The 19803-nt window shown below is 40.7% G+C and overlaps 1 protein-coding gene across 2 annotated transcripts in view; it reads right to left on the bottom strand.

The window, feature by feature from the left end:
- Positions 1-14750: 14750 nt before the first annotated feature.
- SLC39A9 (solute carrier family 39 member 9) overlaps positions 14751-19803 on the bottom strand; it is a 49336-nt gene continuing 44283 nt past the window's right edge. For both annotated transcript variants that reach the window (XM_021004681.2, XM_021004682.2), the window contains exon 7: positions 14751-19001. In XM_021004681.2, coding sequence (XP_020860340.1) covers positions 18771-19001 — 231 coding nt within the window. In that variant the 3' untranslated portion in view covers positions 14751-18770. The remainder of the gene's footprint in view (positions 19002-19803) is intronic.

Below are 19803 nucleotides of genomic sequence, written 5' to 3'. Positions count from 1 at the left end.
GTAGAATATCTTTTGTAGTCAAACAGAAAGGGTTTATTAAATATCTAATATGGGCCTATATGCACTGTCAATACAAAGATGAAAATAAAAAGTCCCTGCCCTCAAGGAGCTTCCATTCTACTGTGGAGAAAAAATGGACACAGAGATAGATATTAACCTACAAAATATAGAAGATATATATACATGCACAAGAGTGTTTGTGGTACGAGATAAGTACAATAAGTACCTCCATTTCCCTCAGTTTTCCCAACTGTAAAATGGAAATAATAATAGCATCTACCTCCCAGGGTGGCTGAGAGGATCAAATGAGATAATATTTATAAAGTGCTTAGCACAGTGCCTGGTACCTAATTGATGCTATATAAATGCTGTCATTATTATTATTATCGTAGCAACTCTAGGGTTCAGGAACAATAAAATTAGCAGTGCTCTGGAAAGTTATATGCATCCTAGGAATCAGCATACTTGGTACAGACTGTCAGGGTGTTAGAAGCACTTACCATGCTTTCCTCATCATTTCATACAACTTTCTGAGCATCAATCACACTACATAGTACCCATGCAGTTCTTACTCTTGAGAACCTTGAATTACAAGGGTCTCATTAGATGGTTCCTCAGGGTTTTTGTCCTAACTCTATGGAGAATGAGCTATAAACTGTCTGGATGGCAGATGTAAATGTTTCTCTATTTCAGCAGGATAGCAAGTGCTCCATTGGAAAGAGATTTGAGAACCTTGTTTTAAATTCCTGTTCTGGGCAAACCTCTTAATCCCTCTAAACCTTTGTTTTTTCCTTTGTAAAATGATAAATGATCTAAGGTCCCTTCCAGCTCTAAATTCTAGGATCCCTATCAGAATTGTAACTAGGAATTCTCACTTCAGAACAAAAATAGGTGAGGTTTTGGGGCTTGGGGTACCTCATATGGAGGGAGGGAGGTCAGAAGCAGTAGTCTCCAAGCATAGGATGTAGGACACAGTTGTACTGGGAGAAGAAGTGAACATTCTCCAGAGCATAGTCCCTGAAGGAAGAGAAAATGGTGGCCTTAATAAAGGGTTACTATGGAAATTGGAGCCTGGTGGTGGCAGCTGAGTACCAAGTGAAAGAGTAAGGATGCATTGTAATGGTGCAGACCCATGGAAAATGAAGAAACACAGGGATGGTGAATACCAGCAAATCCCCTAGGGACCATCTTCTTCCCCTTGCCCTCCCTCTCATCATACCCCAACTCCATGATCTTAGCTAAGCTGGTAACATTTCTGGCAATTAGTTCTACTAATCAAGCTTATAGTACATGTTTTACAGAAGGGGAGATGGGAATCCAATGAGATAAAGACTGGAAAGACAACAGATGTGACACTTTGAAATGGATAAGATATATTGTAAATCATGAGGTAGAAAATTCTCCTCCTGGAGCTGATTGCATTTTAACTTAGACCAAATGACATTTATCAGTGAGTTGCTCCACAGCTTTGTACCTCAGTTTCCGCATGAAGCTTACAATATTGATCTCTCATATCTCCAAACCCACACCTCCCATTCTGAGGTCTACAAAAAAAGCAACAAGTCTTTTGCAGAATCCAAAATACTGGATCATTCAGTGGTCTACCCAGAGGGTGCTTAGTACTAAGCTACTCCGAATTAGAACCATTCCTCTTAACCTGTTGCCAACAGACTCAACTCCTTTTAGAAGAGTAGAGATATTACAATGTAGCAGTCCACCTAAGAGACCCTGTAACTACTTTCCTTTGCTGTGGGGAAGCAAGAACAGGAGGTGATGGGTGGGAAAAATTATTTGTAGGTTCCTCCCAGTATACGGCTCCCATAAATCTAACTTGCAGTGTCCCACAGCAGAGAGATCTGAAGGGTAAAACAGCTTACAGAGGTTATTTGACTAATCCAAGGGACTATAAATTCTGGAACAAGAACAGTGTCAAGGAAATAGGTCTAAGGGCCTTGGCACAAGACCAATAACAATAAAGCCAAACACTGAAACCAGGAATTCAGAAGAGCTGTAGGGGGAAATAACTGAAATAAAAAATGGATTCCTCCTGAGTGGTCTTTGGGAGTGGTTTATTATAGTTATCTTGCATAGACTGAAGCTTAATTACATACATCTAGAGTGAGTGAATGTCTCTTGATGTTAATAAGATCCTTGGCTGGTATATGGCAATAATACCTATATACACAGGTATGAAATAACCTGAATCAGGAGAACAAGGGAATGGTAGCAAGGAGTTTGGAACTTTTAACCTTGCTCCTAATACCAAGAGGAAGAGTTGTTAGCTTATAGAAAGAAACATACCAGCTCTACAAAAAGCTGATTTATTGCAAAGGGACCAGGGCCTTGGTGATGAAGCTATTTCCTTTTATCTTGCTTCCCCAACCTTGGAGGCCCATTTTGTTCAGACTCAAATGGTCTAAATTTTACCAGTTTTTCAAAGCCTAGTTCAACCCCACATCTTTGTAAGTGATCTCTCCCACAGAGCCAGGAGAAAGCATCGTTAACTTACTAGGCAAGACTGGAAAATGGCACTTTCCAACACCTTAAGTGTTGCTCACCAGAGGTCTTTGCTGAAAGCCATGGAACCTCACTCCACAAAATAAAATGCTCATGTGTCATGGAAAGCAAATTTTCATAGCACTAAACTTGTATGCATTTGTAAAAAAGTACTATTAAAAAGTGTTTATTCTTATCAGAAGTCCTATTGTTTCTACCTATAATGTGCTGACTTTAGGAAGGATTGTAGAGGAGAGGTTGGTATTCTGTTTAGGGATATTAGCAGTAGGCCTCCTACCTAAGCAGCTAGTGGCACAATGCATAGCACTAGGCCTGGAATAAGGAAGATCCAAGTTCAAATCTGACCTCAGACCTTTCAATCAATCAATCAATCAATCAATATTTATTAAGCACCTACTATGTGCCAGGCACTGTGTTAAGTGCTGGGATTACAAAAAGAGGCAAAAGAGTTCCTGCCCTTGGTTAGAAACAAATATAGACAAAGTGAGCTATATAGAATATAAATAGGAAATAATTAACAGAAAGAAGGCATTAGAATTAAGAGTGGTTCAGGAAGGCTTCCTATAGAAGGTGGAATTTTAGGTGGGACTTAAAGAAGCAGGGAGGTCAGTAGTCAAAGTGGAGGAGAGAGAGCATTCCAGGCATGGGGGACAGCCAGGGAGAATGCCCAGAGCTGAGAGATGGAGGGTCTTGTTTGGGGAACGACGGAGGCTATTGTCACTGGATTGAAGAGTACAGATTGGGGAGTAAAGTGTAAGAAGAAGGCTTTGAACATCAAACAGCATTTTGTATTTGCTCCTGCAGGCAACCAGGAGCTACTGGAGTTTATTGAGTAGAGAGGGTGACATGATAGGAGCTATGCTTTAGGAAATCACTTTAGTGGCTGAATAGAAAATGAATTGGAGTGGGGACAGAGGCAGGCAGACACACAAGCAGGCTATCTAATAATCCAGGTGTGAGGTGATAAGGGTCTGCACCATAGTAATGGCAGTGTCAGAGTTAAGAAGAGAGACATTGCAGTACACAGTAGTAAATGACCATGGTAATCTAGCGTTTGACAAACCTAAAGATCCAAGCTTTTGGGACAAGAACTCACTATCTGACAACAATTTCTGGGAAAATTAGAAAGCAATTTGATGAAACTAGGTATAGATCAATATGTCAAGCTGTATACCAAGGTCAAAATGGGCACGTGATTTAGACATAAAAGGTAATATCATAAACAAATTAGGGGAACATGGAGTATCTAACCTGTCGACTTATGGATAAGAGAATAAAAAAAATATGACAAAAAAAGAGAAAGAGATAGCATTATGGGAAGTAAGATAGATTATTTTGATTATATTAAATTTAAAAGGTTTTGCATAAACACATCCAATGAAGCCAAGAAAGCAGAAAACTGGGGGAAAAAATCTTTACAATAAGTTTCTCTGATAAAGGCCTCATTTCTCAGATATGTAGAGAACTGAGTCAAATCTATAAGAACATGAGTCATTCTCTGATGAATAAATGGTCAAAAGATATAAACAGGCAGTTCTTAGAAGAAGAAATCAAGGCTATCTATAATCATATGAAACAATGCTCTATATCACTACTGATTAGAGAAATGCAAATTAAAACAACTCTGAGGTACCACTTTACACATATCAGATTGGCTAATATGACAGAAAAGAGAAATGACAAATGTTAGAGCAGACATGGAAAAATTGGGACATTAATGCATTGTTGATAGAATTGTGAACTGAGCCAACCATTCTGGAGTCATATGGAACTATGCCCAAAGGGCTATAAAACTGTGCATACACTTTGAGCCAGCAATACCACTACCAGGTCTATATCCCAGAGATCAAAGAAAGAGAGAAAGGACCTATGTGTATAAAAGTCTTTATAGCAGCTCTTTTTGTAGTGGCAAAGAATTGGAGATAAGCCCATCAATTGGAGAATGGCTGAACAAGTTGTAGCATATGATTGTGATGGAATACTATTATGCTATAAGAAATGATGAGCAGGATGTTCTCAGAAAAACCTGGAAAGACTTACATGAACTGATGCAAAGTGAAGTGAGTAGAACCAGGAGAACACTGTACACAGTAACAGCAATATCATAATGTCTCTGTGTTTCAGAAAGAAGTTTTTTCTTTTTTTATTGAAGAGTTTTATTCTGCCTTAGAATAAAAACCTTGCTTTAATGTTGCAAGGTACACTGCAGGTATGCCATGCTGCCAATTATTAGGGCACAAAATACCCCACTCGTTAACCCAAAAGGCTAGGGAAATGCACCAATTCATACCCTCACAGCATGTATCACTGGTATTATTTACAATTAGAAAGAAGTTTTTTCAGAGACAGTCCTAAAGGAACACACTGGCTCCCTTTCCTGCTGCCACAAATATGCTCAAATCTCCCTATCCTCTTTTTTTTTGGTGAGGCAATCGGTTAAGTGACTCGCACAAGGTCACACAGCTAGTAAGTGTCAAGTGTCTGAGGCCAGATTTGAACTCAGGTCCTCCTGACTACAAGGCTGGAGCTTTATCCACTGCACCATCTAGCTGCCCAAATCTCCTCAGTAAGGAAAAAATCTTACTGATGGAGAACATTTGTGTTACCACAGATGTTGGAATGTAAAGATAAAATTAACACAGCTAAAAAAAAGTACCTTTGTGCTTCTGCTTATTCAGAGAAAGAGTTAAACAGGGTTGTTATAATGCTCAAAAGGCCTTTGTAAACCTTTAAATGTTATGTAAATATCAATTATTAAGCAAAATAAGCACCAGGAACAGTGCGAGTGTGCCCAAACTGGCCAATACACAGCTGTCATTGCAGAAAGAGCTTCTTGAGGGATAGAGTGTAAATTTCTCCTTATCTACTTGTTCTTTTCGAGTTGCCTACAAACATGCCCAGATCTTCCTGTCCTTAAAACACAATATCTTCAGACTTGTCCTGGAACAATATATTGCTGAGAATAGCTAAGTCATTCATAGCTGATTACTGCTGTCCTTAAAAAACAACAAAAACTTCACCTAACCCCGCCATCCCCTCAAGGCTTATCTCTCTCCTTTTCTCAATCAAATTCCTACCCTCCGCTACACTCATTACTTTCATTTCCTCACTCTCAATGCCTTGTAATCTTGCTTTCCACATCAATTTACTGCAACCACTCTCTCCTAGGTTAGCAACAATCTGTTTACTAAATCTGAGAGCTTTTTCTCCGTCATCTTTCATCTTTACAGCTTTGGACCTTGTTGACTGCCTTCTTCTCCATAATATTCTCATCTCTCCTGGCTTCCTTACTGTCACTGCTCATTCTTCGTTCTCTTGTCTGACCACTCTGCTAGATAATAATTCATCACCCACCCCCAAGAGCGGCTATCACCCCAGAGCTCTGTCCTGGGTCCTCTTCTCTCCATTTACTCAGTGATCTGATTGATTCCCATGGATTTAGTGATCATTTTTATGTAGATGAATCCCAATATATATTTCCTAACCTCTCTCCTGAACTCCTCTCCGCCCTGATGCTCTGTTAGCATCTAAAACTCAAAATGTTCAAAACATAACTTTCACCCCTGAATCTAACCCTTCCCCCAAGGCCATTCAGGATTGCAACCTCGAAATCATGCTTGACTCTTTCCTCTCTTTTATTCAGTATGCATTTACCAAGCACCAATTGCGTGCCAGGCACTGTGGTAAACAGGAGCTCACAATTTAATCGGGGAGACAAGGAAACAATATGCGCAAACAAGCTATTTTCAATTTGTGCCCCCACTTTCCTCCTACTCTCTTCTTAACACCTTACAACCTGGCAACCAACCTTATCATTCCATAACTGCTCTCTCCAAAGTTATTCATGATCTAATTGCCAAATCTAATGGCCTTTTCTCAGTTCTTATTCTCCTTCACCTCTCTGCAGCTGTTGACACTGTTGACCACTCTTTCCTCCCTGATATTCTCTCTTTTTTTTTTTTTTGCTTTTTTTTTTTTGGGGGGGGGAGAGGCAATCGGGGTTAAGTAACTCGCCCAGGTTCACACAGCTAGTGTTAAGTATCTGAGGCTGGATTTGAACTCAGGTCCTCCTGAGTCCAAGGCTAGAGCTCTATTTACTGTGCCACCTAGCTGCCCTTGATACTCTCTTCTCTCTAGGTTTTTGGGACACCACCCTCTCCTGGTTCTCCTCCTAGCTATCTGACCACTCCTTCTTTTCCTCCTTTGCTTACACCTCCTCCAGATCATGCCCTCTAACTGTAGGAGTTCCTCAGAGTACTGTCCTGGGCCTTCTTCTCTCCTCCCTCTATACTGCTTCACTTGGTGACCTCATCAACTCCCGTGGATTTAATTGCCCTAATTTAATGCTGACGATTCCCAGATCTACTTATCCTGCCCTAACCTTCTGCTGACCTCCAATCTCATATCTTCAATTGCCTTTCAGACATCTCAGAGTAGACGTCCAGTAGATATCTTAAACTTAAAATGTCTAAAATCGGGGGCAGCTAGGTGGCACAGTGGATAGAGCATTCAGGAGGACCTGAGTTCAAATCTGGCCTCAGACACATAACACTTACTAGCTGTGTGACTCTGGGCAAGTCACTTAACCCCATTTGCCTCACCAAAAAAAAAAAAGTCTAAAATGAAAAACTCATTATCTTTCCCCCCTAAATCCTACCTTCCCTGGCCCCTCTCCCCATACTTTCCCTGGGGCAACATTGTCCTGTCAGTCACTCAGGCTCACAACCTAGGAATCATCTTCCATTCCTCAATTGCTCCCACTCCACCAAATAACAAGGCCTGTTGATTTTGCCTTTGCACCATCTCTCAAATATGCCCCTTTCTCTCCTCTAATACTGCCATTACTATGGTACAGACCCTCATGGCCTCGTGCCTGGATTATCGCAATAGCCTGTTGGTGGGTCTGCCTGCCTCAAGACTCTCTCCACTCCAATCCATTCTCCATTCAGCCACTAAAGTGATTTTCCTAAAGTGAAGGTCTGATCAAGTCAGCCCTTCCACCCCTACTTAAGAAACTCCAGTGGCTCTGGGTTGCCTTCAGGAGCAAATACAAAATGCTCTGTTAGGCATTTAAAGCCCTTCATAACCCAGCCCTCTCCTACCTTTCCAGTCTGCTTACACCTTATTTCCTAACATGTACTTTTTGATCCAGTGACACAGTGACATTCTCTCTGGCTGTCCCTCATGCCTGGAATGATCTTCCTGCTCCATTCTAACTACTGACCATCCTGGCTTCCTTTTAAGTCCCAGCTAAAGTCCTACCTTCTACAGGAAGCCTTTTGCAAACTCTTAATTCTAGTGCCTTCTCTCCTTTCATTCGAAATGTACCTATCACATAGCTTGTTTTGTCTATTTGTTTGTAAGTTCACTCTCCCATTGTAAGTTACTTTGGGGCAGGGACTGGCTTTTGCCTCTTTTTGTATCTCCAATACTTAGCACAGTGCCTAGCACATAATAAGCAGTTAATAAATGTTTATTGAATTGAATATACAAGAAAGATGGAAAATAATTAACAAAAGGAAGGCAGTACGATTAAGAAGAGTTGGGAAAGGCTTCCTGTGAAAGATAGGATTTTAGTTGGGACTTTAGTCAAGGAACCGAGGAGGCAGAGATGAGGAGGGAGAACATTCCAGGCATGGGAATGCCAGATAAAACGCCCAGAGTCGGGAGATGGAGTGTCTTGTGTGAAGAACAGCCAGGAGACCGATGTCCTTGGATGAAAGAAGAGTACATAGGTGGGAGTAAGGTGTGAGAAGACTGGAAAGGTAGGAGTGGGGTTAGGCTGTGAAGGGCTTTGAATGCCAGAGGATTTCATATTTGATCCTGGCGATGACAGGGAACCACCGCAGTTTACTGAGTAAGGAAGTGACATGGTCAGCCTTGCACTTTAGCTTTTTTTTTTTAAGGCAATTGGGGTTAAGTGACTTGCCCAAGATCACACAGCTAGTAAGTGTCAAGTGTCTGGTCTGAGACCAGATTTCAACTCAGGTCTTCCTTGGCTCCAGGGCCGGTGCTCTATCTGCTGTGCCACCTACCTGCTCCCAGACTTGCACTTTAGGAAAACCATTCTGGCAGGTGGACTGGAATGAGAAGAGAGTTGTGGCAGACACACTCATAGGCAGGTAAGTGCGATTGTCAAAGTGGGAGATGATAAGGCCCTGCACCAGGGTGGTAGCAGCACTTAGAGAAAAGGGAAGTATTTGTGAGATGCTGCAAAGGTGAAATAGACAGGCCTCGGCACAGCTTGGGATGAGGGTTGAGAAATGAGAAGTTGAGGGTGACACTTAGATTGCAAGCCTGAAGGACTAGGAGAATGGTGGTGTCTTTGATAGTAATAGGGAAGTTTGGAAAGGAGAAGGGTTTAGGGAACATGTGCCTGAGAGGCCACATGTAGTCCTCTAGATCCTCAAGTGCTCTGTTTAAATCCTTTTGTTTGCAAAGGATTTAAATGCTTTTATTGAGGGGATATGTTCTGTGAAGTTTGGATTCAGTCAAAAGGCCAGGTTCCCCAGCCCTGATTTAGGGGGAGAGATAATGAGTTCAGTTTTGCATACATTCAGCTTAAGATGTCTACTGGACATCCAGTTTGAGGTGTCCAATATGATCTCAGATCATTTGAGTCTTGAGAAGAGAAAGGCTGGAAGTTGGGAGACAGTTAAATCTATCACAGTAGTCTAAGGGAGGGTGATAAGAGCCAGGCCTGAAACAGAATGACGACTGTGGAAGGAGAAGACATAAATGTGAGAGATAATAAAATTGATGAAACTTGGTATTGGAAATGCAAAGTATGTAAAGAGGAGACATTCTAGTTGCAAAGGAGTGACCTGGTCTCTGACTGCAAGACTTCTATCTCCCTGGACCATCTCTTGCCTAGTCTTCAAGCCTTCAGAGGGGAGAAGAGAAGTGAAATGGGACACCCATCTGGTCATGTGCCTTCCATCTTGTACTGTTTTTTTTCCTTTTTTAAGGCAATTGGGGTTAAGTGACTTGCCCAGGGTCACACAGCTAGTAAGTGTCAAGTATTTGGTCTGAGGCCCAATTTGAACTCAGGTCCTTCTGACTTCAGGGCCGGTGCTCTATCCACTGTGCCACCTAGCTGTCCCATCTTGTACTGTCTTCTAGGTCATCCAAACCCCATTACTCATCCCCCCACCACCTGGTTCCTTATTTCTGTTCCCCCTCAATTCTCTTGCCCCAAAATCCCAACCAAACACCACCCACCCCTTCCACTGTGCCCTCTGGAATGTAACAAACCTACCTTAATCCTCAATGTTTTCCTCTCCTACTCTTTTCATCTCTTGGCTATTCCCAAAAGATTTAAATACTTTTAAGGGGGATTTGCTCTGTGAAGTTTGGATTCAGTCAAAAGGCCGTCCTTGAGGGCTACATGTGGCCTTATGGCTGCAGGTTCCCCAGCCCTGGTTTAGGGGGAAAGATAATGAGTTTAGTTTTGGATACGTTAAGTTTAAGATGTCTACTGGACATCCAGTTTGAGGTGTCCAATAGGCAGATGGAAATATAAGATTGTCAGCAGAGAGGCTGGAACAGTACAGGTAGATAAAAAAATCATCAGCATAGAGATGAAAATTAAATCCATGAGACCACCATGTGAAGCAGGACAGAGGGAGAAGAGGGCCCAAGACAGAATCCTGTGGGTCACCTATAGTTGAAGGGCATGATCTAAATGAGGATACAGCAAAGGAGACTGACAAATAAGTGGTCTAATAGGTAGGAGAACCAGGAAAGTGGTGTTCTGAAAACAGAAAGAAGAAAGTATTGAGGAGAGGATGATCAATAGTGTCAAAGGCTGTAGAGACGTGAGTAAGAATGAGGATCGAGAAAAGGCCATTATCGGATTTGGCATTAGTTACTTTGGAGGAAGCAGTTTTAGTGGAATGATGAAATTGGAATTCAGATTGTAAGGGACTGAGTGAGGGAATTGAGGGGATTAGTGGGGTGGGAATTGAGTGGACCGGACTGACTCCATGTTGTGGAGTGTGTGTGCTCTGGAGCTAGCTCAGTTCCCTTTCTATTCAACTCCGGGTCTAGTCCAATTTCTGTCTTGTGAGAAAACTCTATTCAATTATGAAAAAACCTCATTGCATTGTTTGAACCTATCCCTGCATGGCTGGGAAACTGACTACCTCTACCAGTTGCTTAGAGGCCTTTAACTAGGACCCAAGTCATGCTGACCAGAAATTTGGTCACATCTGAAGACTGACGCGAGATGTTTTCTCAAAATCGTACATCTCAAGCAACCCATACATTTGAAAACTGTCCCTGTACTGATCAATCAGCATTTGATTGAATATAGACGTTTTTAGGGGACACCTCTTTTTCTGATTTTGGGGAATTGTACTTGTTCACTCTTCCCCTCCCAACCTGGAAAGCCTCTAATCTTTCTTCCAGTTAGAAATCAGAATTACCTCCTGGTTAATTGTTGTCTTTTAATTAATTGATCTTGATTAGTTTTTAATGTATAAAAATCTGATCTCTCCCTATACTCAGGGTCCAGTGCCAAAGCCGAGGAAGGCCATTGGTCCAGATTTCTTACGCAATGGGCATGCACTGCTTAATAAATCAATGTGCTCAGGAGCTCGAATCTTTGTTTCCTCAATCATGTCATCTTTCACCCACCACGAGAGAAAAAATGAAGGCACTTAACACAGATAGCCTTCTCAAGGAGCTAAGCCAAAGAGGACAGAAAAGATATAGGACAATAGTTAAATGAGGCTTGAAGGATCAAATGAGGGTTTTAGGAATCTGAGGGAGACATGGCCATGATTACCACAGCAGGGAATGAGCCAAGAGATAAGGAGAAATTGAAGATAAATGAAAGAATGAAAATGACAGAAGGGGAAATCTGTTGGAGATGGGATGGAATTGGATTGCTTATATAGGTAAGGAATACCGAATGGATCCATCTCTTCATATGAGATGGATGGCGATAGTGGCAGAATACTTCTAAGTGATGAGTAAAAGGGGAGAAGAGGGAGCTCACAGCAAACTACAACTTATTTTGTAAAATATGAGGTGAAGTTCTCAGTCGAGAGAGTGGGGGAGGAGGTTTATTAAAAGCCACTATGGAGAGTGGGACAGTGCATTGGTAAGAGAAGTATGGAAGGATTGCCTAGCAGCAGTGAGGACCCAGTTGAGGCTGTGTACATAAATCTGTAGTGGCCAATCAGAATGGTTGTAATTGTCTCCACCTTAGTTCAGCAAGACATGGGTAGGAGCAAAGGTGACAGATGGTGGAAGTGACCAAAGCTATGGCTTAGCAGGGCACAATCAGCAATATAAGTGGACCAGGTACTCAAGAAGACAATGTATAGTTGAACTGGTTCACTAAGGGGTTAAGATGGGGAAAAGAGGAGAGAGTGACTAATGTAGGAGTGATAACTTGGGAGAGAACTGAAGGGTTAAGGGACTGGAGGTAATGGCATGGATAAAGAGTAGGATTTGGCAAGGGAAGGCAGAGGGAGAGGTGGAAAGCCAATAAATTATGGTCAGATAAAAGGATTTCAGAATTCCTGGAGCATGGAGGTGGTGCATTTGTGGTTGAAGGCAAGATCGAGGGTATGACCACCTTTGTGTGTAGTTGAGGTGAGATAGAAAAGCAGGTCATGAGAAGTGAGGTTGAGAAATTGAATGACTGGGGTGTTTGAAGGAGATTCAATATGTACAGTGAAGTGCTTCAGGACGAAAGCAGGTGTTGGGAAGGAGAAAAAAAAATTTTGAGTTGGGCACTGAACTTAAGGAATGGAAGCAACCTGGAGATCTATAGACAACAAATTGAAAGATTGTGATTGATTGGACAGAAGATGTGGCTTGTATGTACCTCAAAGGGGAAGAGGTTACTGAGTGATGGAATAAGAGGAGAACATGGAAATGGCAATGGGGAGCAAGTATTCCAAATCGCCCCACCTCAACCAGTGAGCAGAAGGGAAAAGAATGAAGGTACAGCCAGTTCGGGAAAGGGCAGCCAGGGAGACTGGGTCATGTGGGGTGGGGAACCAGGTTTCAGTAACAACCAAGAGATGAAAAGAGCAGGAGAGGAAAACATTGAGGATTAAGGTAGGTTTGTTACCTGTGGAACAGACATTCCAGAGGGCACAGTGGAAGGGGGTGGGGTGTTTGGTTGGGATTCTGGGGCAGGAGAGTTGAGGGGGAACAGGAATAAGGAACCAGGTGGTGGGGGATGAGTAATGGGGTTTGGATGACCTAGAGGGGTTTAGAATCATTGGGATGTGTAGGGTATGAGTGGTGAGCATGTTATTTACTGAGTGGAAGGGCACCATTCCTCTGCTCAGAGGAGGGTGGAGGTCAGGCAGAAAACAGTACAAGATGGAAGGCACATGACCAGATGGGTGTCCCATTTCACTTCTCTTCTTCCCTCTGAAGGCTTGAAGACTAGGCAAGAGATGGTTCAAGGACAGAGAAGTCTTGCAGTCAGAGAGAGGGTCACTCCTCTGCACCTAGACTGTCTCCTCTTCACATACTTTGCATTTCCAATGCCAAATTTCATCAATTTTATTATCTCACATTTGTCTTCTCCTTCTACAGTCATTATTCTGGTTCAGGCCTAGCTCTTTAGACTCTCCCTTAGACTACTGTGATAGATTTAACTGTCTCCCAACTTCCAGCCTTTCTCTTCTCAAGACTCAAATGATCTGTGACCTTATTGATGTGAATATTCCCTGAAATACTACAGATCTCAACCTATGCAAGTCTGAACATGCTGTTCAACTCTTGACCATGTCTTCCCATAATCTGCCACATGAAATTCACCAAATGCTAGCGGGTTTCCTCTCTTTTTCTTGAATACTAATTCAAGCACATGGGCTAACCATTGGTCATTCCTTGCTCTCACATGACCATCCCATCTTTTCCACCCACACATTTCTTTTGAGGATATCCTTTATTAGGTTTCTCCCTCATAATCCCCTGTTTGTAATGTGTTGCTTCTCCACTGTCATTGTGTTTTTCCATTGCTCTCTGGGTGATACTCATTTTCACATCCTCAGTGGCTGTCACGTTCCACGTGTTGCAGGCATATAATATTGTCTTCACAAAGTCCACTCTGCTTCCTCACTGTGGCATGAAAAAGACTCCAAGGTTCCAAAGTCTATGCAAACTGTGGCAAGTTTCCCCTTGCAAGAGAGGCTTGGTGTATAACTTCAGCAACAGAATGTTTGCTTGCAAAAAAACAAAACAAAACACAGACAGGCTTACTGTGGGTCATTAATGATAAACTCTTTGGCCATGATAACATGAAAAAACAAATCCTTCATGAAGCTGCCAAAATTATCTTCCTAAATCACAAGTCTGACTATCTTAGTCCCCTACTCAAGAACCCTCCATATCTCTCTGCTGCCTCTAGAATAAAATATAAACTCTTCAGTCTGGCTCCAAACTACCTTTCCAGCCTTATTTTATATTGTTTCTCACTCACTAAACCTTTATATTTCAAATTCTTCCCCTAAATTCAACATTCCTTCTCCAATTTTTGTGTATATGTACAGTCTCCCACACCTAGAACTCCTGCACTCACATTTGCCTCTCAGAATCAAGATCATTCTTCAAGCTTAGTTCATGTGCCATCTTCTCCAGGAGCCCTTCTTTAATTCCTCCCAATTTAATGCTCTTTCCTCCAATGATTATCTTGTAATTACTTATGTGTATATCCTACTCCAACTCATCCCACTCACCTCCAGCAGAAGGTGATTTCTTTGAAGGCACAGACTCATTTTTGTCTCTGAATTACCACTGTGTAGCACAAAGGCTGACTGTTTGAACTGAACTGACCCAATGCCTTTTAAAATACAAACACTGCTATCTGCGTATCTCTTCAGGATATTCAAAATTTCAGCACTTTCACAAATTTTGCTTCTATTTCTGGGAATTTTTTTTTTTCATAACCTGTACAAGCACACAGCAACTGTTTTACTTGTTACTGACTTTGCACTAGAATTTGTCAAATCTCTTTTGATGTTCTTTTTCATTTCTATCTACATATAGGGTATTTCTTCTGAAGTCCACGGGGTCTAGGAAGCTCAAATATTTTAAAATCTCCCTTCTATAAGAGTTATTACAATGGCCCTGTCTCCCAAACCTACAGTATCCATACCCTCCTATTGCTGTTTTCATTCCTTTTCTTGACTTGTGGTTCCATGTCTGGGCCTTAGGACAGAATAATAAATTTACTAAGACAAGTGAAGAGTCACTCACATAAATAATGCACTAATAAAAATTTAATATCATAAAACAAATCAAAAAACACCAACTTTTTTTTTAAACCATTCACAATTAAAGTGGAAAAAGACAAAATTATAAGGCAGCCATCCATGGAATGATTTCATGTTTATAAAGGATTGAGAAGAGAGACATTTAAAATCACTGTTCAAGCCTTTGAATTTGGGGAACAGCAATGTTATCCTATAGAAATCCAACTTAATAGAAGATGCTGCCAGAAAAAATAATTAGCCAATCTTCTTGTGTTCAGCGCCTGCATTAGGCTGAGTACACCTGGAGAGTTACCAAAATGTTCTATGTTCCCTTCCCACAAATAATAACTTCCTTCCAGATCTCCTGAGGTTGATATCAATGAGCTGAAGGAACAAAGACGGTAAGTAACATCACTGACTTGATTCACAGCATCCCTTACTCTTTTGGGGAACAATGAATATACTGTAACTAGGCACATATTTACCACTGCTTGGAAGATTCTTGTAAGATAAATACAAAGGGTTCCTCCAATTTAGCAGTTCTCAATAAGTGTCCTAAGTCTCTCAAAAGATTAGATTTTTACACACAATAAGCAGGAATGTTCTTTGGGGTTTTGTGTTGAGACAGTCATCAAAATCCTGTACTCAGCTTCTCACTACCAACATATAATGTACTTCAGCTGCTTAAGATAGCCTGATGCTGGTGTGCTGTCCTTGCTAATTCTCATCCACTTGAAAGGGAAAAACCAGGCAGCTTATAACTAGGCTGGTGGGGGGAAAAAAAAGAATACAGTTTTCTCTGTCACCACAAGGGACAGATATTCTAAGCAGCCATTTTTCTTCCTTTCCCGATGATTGAAAAAAACAAAAATACAGGAAAATAGCTGATGTAGTAAGCACAGAGTTAGGGGAAAAGAGGTGAGGAAAAGAAAAAGGAGAGCATACAGCCTCTGTAGGTAGTGCCTTTCCCAACTCTCAGTGTTCTAGTGCAGAACCTCTGGCTACACTAAGCAATGGAAACCTAGCAATGGAAAATCAAAGCAGAACCAAATTGAGCATCAAAGGATCAATACTTCAAAAGAAATGGTAATTGACATGTGGCTACCTGAAAATACTTGAGGTGTGATAAAATTTCAGTCAAGAGAAAATTCTGGATCTGAGCAAAATCTCGTACCATAAAGGCAGCCAGACTGCAACTAAAATGAACTTTGGCTACTAGCAGGGGGAAAAAACGCTTTTCATTATAAGTTGTGTATCTCTTTGGTAGCCAAAAATTCCATCCAAAATCATGGCGGCAACTTAAATATCGCTAATGATTTAATACCTATTATAGTATTAAGGCATCCACATTTAAAGAGGCAGGTGAAAACAAGGGAAAAACAGAAATGAAATGTATCATTAAGTTAAAATCAATATGGCCTCTCCCCCAGTGCAATGTGTCACAATAGAAAAGTTTTTCTTTGTTTTACCAACAGATGTTGGTTAAACTGCTCTGCTGCATGGAGAACTATTTGAGCCCTACAAATTTATTATGGCTATTTTTTAACTGCTGACCTTGAATAAAGACAAGGAATTCCTGGGGCAGAAAAACAAAAGTCTAGGTAGAACTATAGACAATGCTCTTAGGAGCTAATAAGTCCTGAAAGATTTGCCTGTAATGGTAAGGTTGCAGATGAAGGTAGGTCTGGAGAAACAGTTTAATCCTTGTAAGTGTCCAAGGCCCTGCATGGCAAGATTCTAGCCAAACTCATAAAGATGGTGGCAAGGCACTGCTGAAAGGGTCTTTGGCCAGCAGAGTAATGAATCTCTATTCACTGCACAAGAGCTAGATGGTAAAATTCCCATCCAAACCAAATACCAAAATTGTGCAATTTATTTGACAGCAAAAGTGCAATGTTAAATAGAATTCAAGGCAACCAAGTAATTTTGAAGGGCAAGATGAAGCCCCATATCTATCTTGTCTGGCTAAGAAAATCACATATTTTCTGTACAATATCTTCTGTATATCTTAAGTACAAGTGATGCAATGGGGGGGGAAGGGAAGTAATTTACTATATAGCAAACCATCTCACATGGTACTACTTTGGTCTGCAGCCAAGAGGGCTCACAAATCCTTATCTATAGCTAACAATGATAAACTAGTTAGTAAAGAAATCACAGGCATATTACAGCTTGTGTGTCACATATAATTTTTATGGGATAAAAAATCTATTTATAGGAGAAAAATAATCTTGTTCTCCTTTATGTGATAACGTTTGGAGCTGGGATAAAAAAAGTAAATCAAAAGTTAAAAATACAATAATAACATTTATTTTCCAGTCCCAGCAAAGGATTAACAGGGACTCCAAACATCCAAAGCACTGATTTGGGAAATGTTAGGGCTTGAGGGCAGAAACTCACTGAGTATGTTGAACAGGTTTACAACTTAAAAAAAAAAAGAGGTCCAGCATTTTAACTACTGTGCCAAATCTCTCATAAAAAGGTAAGTCATTTAAAGGCTTAGACAATTTGCACTGGATGAAAATCACCTATCTGGAGGAAATGGGAATGGAGTAAGAGCTGAGCTTCAACACAATCCAAAGAGTGGTTGTCCTGATGAGAACGAAATCCTGTAGAATTAATTAGCATCCCTACCACCAAGCTGACTACGGGCAGAATAGGGAGGAGGAAAATGGAAGGACGTGTATAAAAGCTTAGAGGGAAAAGTTTTATCTCAGAGGCAAGTGTGGGAAAGATCAGGGGACATGATTTCAATTACAAGGAGAACACGTCTCATTTATGATCTACCATAACTTTTCCTTACTACAAAAGATGCTTACTTGATGCATACTTAGCACTCCCATGATGCACCAATTATTTTACCAAAGGGACTGCTGTTCTGCTAACATTAATACTTTTTAAAAACAAGAAAACTCACAACACGGGATTCGGTTACTCTAACTTTAAAAATGATCCAGAGACTTCTCTCCTTAGTATCCATAATTTGTTTAAAGTTTAGTATCTCTTCATTTTTAAAGATGCTCTGCAAATCTGAGTCCCTGGAGAGGGCCTAAGCTGTGCTGCTGCTCCACAGGAATATGCTGAAGACTGCAATTCTTCCAGGGGGAGAAAAATGGAGAAAAATATTTTAATTTAATTGGAGGGAGCAGCTAGGTGGCACAGTGGATAGAGCACCAGCCCCCAAGTCAGGAGGACCTGAGTTCAAATCCGGCCTCGGACATCTGACATGAGCTGTGTGATCCTAGGCAAGTCACTTAACCCCAACTACTTCACCAAAAAAAAATTATAATAAATAACAAAAAAAATTTAATTGGAGAAAAATATTTTATAAAACTGTTCACCTCTTTAGAAGGAAACTTTCCCATATTTCATTTCCTGGAATTTTACCTTTTCCTGCAGAGAAACAGAAGCAAGTATTTCATTCCTTACTAATCTGTGCTTCCCCAGTTATTTCCTTTTTGTGTACCCACTCACCATTTTCATTTTTCTTTCAACAAACCTAAATTAAATCACCTTTCAGCATGCAATCCAGACATGGGACACAGATGTTATAAGCACCAGTGTCAAAATGGTGAAGACCAAGTTAAAAACAAAAACAAGTTCAGAGATCCCTTAAACTAAAGAGGAGGTTCAATATGTGTTAACCCAAGTATCAAAGATGAATCTTGAATATTATACTTCAATAATTATTATTTTAAAGTGAGCAATTAAGTCTTCCACTTTACTTTGAAATTCTAAATTTTCATTTTTCCTGAGAAGAGGGTAATCAAAATCCTAAAAACTCAAATATGAAGGGGTCTTTTAAAAAATGTGAGATAACCAAAGAATTTATATAGGCATATGTAATATGTTTTTATACTAAAAAGCATTTCTAGTACTCTGAGTTTTACATCACAATCCTCATTGGGTTTCTGAAATATTGGTGGAGCTAGACAAGGTAAGACAAGAGACTGAGGAATTGAGCAGCTGTAATGCGCTATCCACATCAGACTTCTGAAAGACCAAGGACAGAGGCTGGGACCTGAACACTTAATGCTGGTGTCCAATCGACAAAATGAGTGGGATGAGGCAACCCAAAACCAAAGCGGCCACCTCCAGGCGGCTGAGTCCTTTTCCTCCAGCAGAGTCAGGCTTGTGACTGTGACCCAGTCCTCCCACCTCAGGGAGGACATGTACTGTAGCAACATACAGAAATGTCCCAGCAGAGAAAAGCATGGCCACTCCAGTGGCATTGACCTCTGAAAGGGCTTCTTTGCTGCTCTGTGAAATTTAAAACAAAAAGAGGTTTAAGAATTAGAGCTAAATTTATGTATGGTCAGGCAAAAATCACAGTAAGAAACCAGTAATCCTTCACAATTAGCTCTGGCTGAGACAAGTAACCAAAGATCATGGATTAAATTACTAGCCCATTCATATAAAAGTTTCCAAAGCAGAATTTAAAAACACATGCTATACATAATTTAACTAGTTAAAATGAACGGATATAACCATTTAACCTTAAGTTTACATAAATTTAAAGATGAAAATAGTGACACACATAAGAAGATTTTTTTTAAAACTTTTGTTTTTAATACTTTGGGTTTCAAATTTTCTTCCTTCCTCCCTCCCCACCCACCCTCATTGAGAAGGCAAGCAACTCGATACAGGTTATATATGCATAGTCATGCAAAACACTTCCACAGTAGTCATGGTGTGAAAAACTAAGTATATTTTCCTTAATCTTCTTCCACCCCCAATTTATTCTATTCTCTCTTTTGACCCTGTTCTTCCTTAGAAGTGTTTGCTTCTGATTACCCTGCTGCTGATAGGTTCTTAGCAGTATACTCTAAGAAGGCCTTAAAAGGTATAAAAACCCAATTTGTACTCTGAGAAACTGAAGATACTACCAGGTTGAACAATTCTCCTTAACATGCTAATACATATTTTTCTTTTCAGTTTGACCACAAGTTACTCGACACTCATCCCTCCACTCCTTCTTCCCTGCCACCCCACCCCCCCAAGCAGCAGCAGATTTAATTGGTAAATGAGATTCTCCCTGTGGTATCCAAGAACATAGGCTATA

Source organism: Phascolarctos cinereus, unplaced genomic scaffold (genome assembly GCF_003287225.1).
Source record: "Phascolarctos cinereus isolate Bilbo 61053 unplaced genomic scaffold, phaCin_HiC Scaffold_3;HRSCAF=262, whole genome shotgun sequence".
Lineage (NCBI taxonomy): Eukaryota > Metazoa > Chordata > Mammalia > Diprotodontia > Phascolarctidae > Phascolarctos > Phascolarctos cinereus.
This window is presented reverse-complemented; position numbering and strand designations above follow the sequence as displayed.